The sequence below is a fragment of the Capsicum annuum genome, chromosome 8, assembly GCF_002878395.1.
Source record: "Capsicum annuum cultivar UCD-10X-F1 chromosome 8, UCD10Xv1.1, whole genome shotgun sequence".
In the NCBI taxonomy this organism is placed as follows: domain Eukaryota; kingdom Viridiplantae; phylum Streptophyta; class Magnoliopsida; order Solanales; family Solanaceae; genus Capsicum; species Capsicum annuum.
Window position 1 is genome coordinate 158,471,823 of NC_061118.1, and position 6,175 is coordinate 158,477,997.

Consider the following 6,175-nt stretch of genomic DNA (forward strand, 5'->3'; position numbering starts at 1 on the left):
TTAGTTGTTGGTCACTCTCAATATATAACAACCTTTCTTATCCATTTATGATAGTCACATTAAGGCTTGCACCAATGGCTTTGTGCGTAATCATATGTTTGGGATATCATGTGATGGTCGAACAATAAACACCTTGCCTCACACTTTAATTGTTGAGGCGAGCACTTTTCTTTTCACAACATTGGGTTGCAGGTAGGAGACAAGGTACTATCTATATACATTTTTGTAGAGTTGGGAGGTGAAAATTTGAGGGATCAGGGCTGTAATTTCTTTGTTTGGTTCAAGATGCCTATGGAATCAAGAAGAAAGAGTACTGCCATCACAAAGTATGCAACTTAATTTCTTTCTCTAAACACAACATTTCATAAGTCCTGAATGAAAATATTAATGTTGTTTATATAGAGATTACTCGCTCCATGTTTGATCCAAGGAAAAGATCTTTGTAAATTTTGCAATGTTGTTTTCCACAGAATAGATTTTCTACACCCAGATATGATAAACAACTAGCTTTGTGATTTCGATATATCTCCACATAGTTATCTTAAAAGATTTCTCGACTTTTGTTAATTTTCTAACCAAATTTGAATCATGAAATCCATGTATTAAGTGACATTATACAATCTATAAACTTTATGGGGGTTTATCCTAGGAAATTTTGTGTACATTTCAGACAATGGAGATAAAGAAAATAGTGGTGAAGGTAGTTTTTGTTGAATTCGATATTATTATGACTAAAATATCCTTTTACAGCTATACAATCGGCATATGTTTTCTATCATATGTTGTGTAGGAGTTTGCTATAAAAATTAATATACGCAAATAGCTTCTGATGTATTTGTATATCTATTTTTAAGTGTCAATATGCAGTGAGGCATGTGGGACTTATCTATACCTGGATGGCCAGACATCTTCCCTTCGAATACCTCTGTGTATAGATTGTCAGAGACAAAATAAGAAAACTATCCTAGATAACTTATTAGCCACTTTAAGCACAGATTGTTGCAGGAATTACTTTGTATGTAGTTGATATTCCGCTCTTTTGCATTCATCTCATATATTCAAAATGTAGATTAAGACAGTTCTGTCTTTTTTTCCTAGATAGAGAGGCTTATTGTACAGCTTTCTCAAGGTAACGGTAACTTTTTGGGTTCTAAAGGAGAATGAAATGCATCTTTTTGGACATTAAAACCTTAGAATTAGCGAAAGAATACGAGATAGTTTTGCGTTTACTGTTGTTTGATGTAAAATAAAGTGATACTTAGATTTGAATAAAGATTAATTTAAGTAGAATATGGTGCATAACAAATTTTGTCATGAAGACGTACTTTATAAATTCTTGCCACTAAGCTATTGTTGGTTCCCTTCTATTTCATGTATGTTTCCATATATATCTCTATATGACCATATTTTGAACTTGCTGTAATTTTATACTTACAAAAGTATTGTTGTTCTCTGTGCATTGATTCCGAAAAAAGTTAAAATATGTATAACAACATTATAGTTTTCTTCATACTCCGGCATAAGATACTCAATTGCAGATGTGCATATGTTGATATATGTTAGGAAGTTGTTTCATTATTTTATTTATACCATTTTCTAACAGAATTCTTTCATAGATACTTTACAAAAATAAAGTTAGATCAAGTTTCAGCCCCGGTGACATGGTTGCTTATTTCAATTTACTCTTATCAGGTATTTGATGTAATATCGGCAAAGCATTTTACAAATTTAATCTGTAAGTCGTAACATTCTATGATTCACTGTATATAGGGATAATTTAGAGGTTTGTATTTTGACTTAGTAACTGTTTTTTAAATCTTTTCGAATTACTATCAAAATTGGTGAGTTTTCGATAACTATTGAATTTTCTAGATTTACACGTGATGGTGTCGCTTTGTTTTAAAGTTTTTGCCTTTCTGAAAGCACCTGGTCATAACTACAAGCGATTTTTCTTTTTTTCATTGGTCCTGTTTTCGTGATTATTGGAAGAATTTTAATGGGTCAAAATCTTCCTACCAACATTTGAAGTATTGAATGATATATCTTTAAACTAGTTTCGCAACTCCATGTGGGAGTTCAGACAAAACAGAGAAATGTTGTCGCTACTGAATCACTCGGGCAATTCAGGCCCGTCTGCTTATGCGAGAGATGCTGTCATGGCATGATTACTTCAGTATGCTTGATTGCCATATTTGACCTTTAATGGTGTCGCTCAATGCGAGTTTTAATAATTTGATAATGCAGATATAAAATCTTCATGATCTGCTATGTGTTTTCTACATTCACTACAAGATAAAGACCATGTACTATTTTTTAATCTAAATCGATAAAATTAGTAGCTATCATATGTAAGGGGTGTGTCCTCACCAATGCTTAGACTGGAACACTATTTGTATATAGAAGATTTTTAAGTTAAAATTTAAATATATTGAATATTCAGATGTGCGCTCATTGTCTTTAGATTACACAATCACACAATGTGGTATTAATCAACAAGCAATATTTCTTTGTTACAGATCTTTCTTTGTAAAACTTTCCTTCTATTACAATGGGCAGTAAACTGCCTCATCTCTGGAATAAAGTGAACAACACTATCATTCACGTGTCTAAGGAATACTACCAAATTTGGTTGAACCATTTTATACTTAATTATTAATTGGAGCCAAGTACGATTTGCCTAATTTTTATCAGTTTAACGTCAATCCATAAAGAAATATTACATTTTTATTTTTACTTCTTAACTCCAACAAATTATAAGACACTCCCTATTTTCTGATTTTCTAAAGATTATTTCTTGAAATACATCTTCTCCTTTAGGTCAATTTTCTCTTTATTCATGAATTTTTTCTTTTACATTAAAATATAAGTTCATATGCAAATAAGTAATCTAAAAATTTATTATTAATAATGTTGTCCGTGCATGGCACGGGTACGAGTACTAGTTTTTTTAATAAGAGATGAAACTGAGGGAGTAATTAGTTTAGGGAATTAGAGGAGACGATTTAAATTATTTGGATTTTCTGCGTATTGATCATAAGTGTATATGTAGATCAAAAGTTATATCAACCACACATTAGTATTTCCTTAGTTAAACCCTCTTCTCTTTAAAACTCCAACTCTAGGGTTTAAGCTTAAGCTCCACAAATTTCCATTTTCACCTTAAACCTTCACCACCGCCATGCCACTCTCCGCCGCACTCCTCCGCTCCATCCGCCGTTCCTCCGCCCTCATCAGAACTCAATTCATAACCTCCCTCCACCCTCCACCACCTCTACAAAACCCTAATTTCCTCCTCCCTCACCGATCCTTCGCATTTTCCTCCGCCGAAGAAGCCGCCGCCGAACGCCGCCGTCGCAAGCGTCGCCTCCGTATTGAACCACCAATCAACGCTCTCCGTCGCGATCCACTACCTAGGGGACCACCTTCTCCCGATGACCCTCGATCCCGTCTCCCCGATACCACGTCAGCATTGGTGGGCCCCCGGCTTAACCTTCACAATCGGGTGCAGTCTCTTATACGTGCTGGAGATTTGGATTCCGCGGCCGCCGTTGCTCGGCATGCTATTTTTTCGAATACACGGCCGACTGTGTTTACGTGTAATGCTATAATCGGTGCTATGTATCGTAATGCTCGGTATAGTGATGCTAAAGCGCTGTTTCAGTACTTCTTTAATCAGTATAATATTATTCCGAATGTTGTGTCGTATAATCATTTAATTGTCTCACATTGCGAAGCTGGTGAGGTGGATGAAGCTTTGAAAGTATACAATCACATTATTGAAAATGCGCCTTTCAGTCCGTCTGCTGTTACGTATCGTCATCTTACGAAGGGATTGATTGATTCTGACCGGATGAGGGAGGCTGTCGATTTGCTTAGGGAAATGCTTAATAAAGGACATGGTGCTGATTCGTTAGTTTATAATAATTTGATTTTGGGGTTCTTGAATTTGGGTAATTTAGAGAAAGCGAATGAGCTTTTTGATGAGTTGAAAGAGAGGTGTACTGTTTATGATGGGGTGGTGAATGCTACTTTTATGGACTGGTTTTTCAAGCAGGGGAAGGTAAAAGAGGCTATGGAATCATATCGATCTCTTCTTGATAAGAAGTATAGGATGGTTCCGGCAACTTGTAATGTGCTGTTGGAGGTGTTGTTGAGGCATGGGAGGGAAACTGAGGCGTGGGCGTTGTTTGATGCAATGCTGGATGATCACACACCACCAACATTTCAGGCTGTGAATTCCGACACTTTTAATTTAATGGTGAATGAGTGTTTTAGGTTAGGGAAGGTCTCAGAGGCATTGGAGACCTTCAAGAAGGTGGGGAAGGGCCTCAAGACCAGACCTTTTGCGATGGACGTAGCTGGTTATAATAATATGATAACAAGACTTTCTGAGCTTGAAATGATGGAGGAAGCAGAAAAAATTTATATGGAGTTGTGTAATAAGTCGTTGAGCCCGGATGTCACAACTTATAGGACCATGATTGAGGCATATGTGAAGATGGAGAATGTTGAAGGCACCTTGGAGAAGTACACAAAGATGGTGGAGGCAGGACTGAGAGTCATTCCAGTCTATGCTGAAAAGTGGTTTAATTTCTTGATTGAGAAAGGCAAGGTTGCTGAGTGCGTGCCTATTCTCACCAAGATGGCTGAGAGAGAACCAAGACCTGATGTGACAACATATGATATTGTGATTAGGGCACTCTGTGGGGAAGGTAATTATGATGCAAGTTCCAATTTAGTAATTCAGATGATAAACTATGGTGTTGGTATCTCCAGTTCCCTTAGGGAGTTCCTCTTAGAAACTTTTGGTAACCAAGGTCGTCGTGAGGAGATTGAAAGAGTTTTGGCTTCAAAACCTACTTACATTCCACCTCCTACGCCACCTAGAGGTCAAGTTCCATGGCTTTCACAATTGCCTAGACAATCAGCAGGAACTTCTCATGCTCCAGGTACTCTTTTCCATCTTTTGGAAATCCCGTAGTTTTGCATTTTCCCTAGCTTCATTTTCCCTATATATGTTGGGTTTGCATATATATATATATATACAGCTGAGTAGTTGGAATGCCTCTTATATTTACATTAGATCAATGATTGAAACTTTTAGTAACTTCTTGGCCTGTTAAGGTTTAAAAAAAAAGAAAATTAAGAACTGCTATCTGTTAAGAATTCGTGCCCTACTGGTTATCTTATTTTTTGCCTAACTGTTGCTTATCGATGGAATGGCTTGCCTGACGTGTTCCACTGACGTGTTCCAAGGAAGCAGTAAAACAGAAAGTAAAGAACACAATGATTCTTACGTGGAAAACACTGCTCAAAAAGGTGTAAAAAAAATCACGACCTGTACCTCTACAGGATTTAACCCCAACTTCACTAAATAACTCTGCTGATTACAAAGCTCTTGTAACCAACAAATAGGAATTATAAACTCTAATCCCTATAACTCAACAACTAGGAATTATAAACTCTAATTCCTAACTACACACACCTCCCAAGGTATGCTTTCCCAAAGTCTCTGAGTTTTTCCTAACTCAAAGACGAGCTCCTAATTCAGTTTATAACATACTGAAACTAATATTACATCAATAGTTCAAACACAATGAACAACTCTAAAAATCAACGCTAAAACTCTTAGCTGGATTCTATACTTAGGACCGGGTTCTTCAATGTGTTTCTTCAGTGATTGAGTAGCACTTCGTGAAGTCAATCTGTCGATTGTGCTTTTCTGCTTTGTAAGTGCGTGAATTATTCTGACTGATGCATCTTCTATTTAAGCACAACTCTTCAAAGAGTCAATTCTTTATTTTAAACTCCTCCTTTAATTAGAACTCTCATTGCATAGAGTTCTACTTCAAGTGAAACTCTTTCTTTAATTTCAACTCTTGTTTTCTTAGTGTTGTAGTAAAACTCCAACTCTTTTAAATCAGCACATGTTTATTTATCAAATCTTTCTCCTCCCACACATAGGACTCTTCAAGATATACTCAGAAGTGAAACTCCTTCACATAGGACTCCTTTTTCAACTCAAATTGCTTTCCCTTATCATTAAGTGTTTGAATCAAATTCAACTTGTTATATTCCTCACATGATCAGTAGCTTGAGTATATCAGAATTAGGGTTGCTTATTCGTTCTTGTCTTTAAGCAATCTTGTCTGCATCTATCATTAAAACTGGAAAT

General features: G+C 36.2%; 1 protein-coding gene across 1 annotated transcript in view; it reads left to right on the top strand.

The window, feature by feature from the left end:
• The first annotated feature begins 2,982 nt into the window (after positions 1-2,982).
• The window catches only part of LOC107839838 (pentatricopeptide repeat-containing protein At1g10270), a 12,611-nt gene continuing 9,418 nt past the window's right edge, over positions 2,983-6,175 (top strand). The window contains exon 1 of the mRNA XM_016683474.2: positions 2,983-4,949. Within this exon, the coding sequence (XP_016538960.2) occupies positions 3,179-4,949 (1,771 nt within the window). The 5' untranslated portion in view covers positions 2,983-3,178. The remainder of the gene's footprint in view (positions 4,950-6,175) is intronic.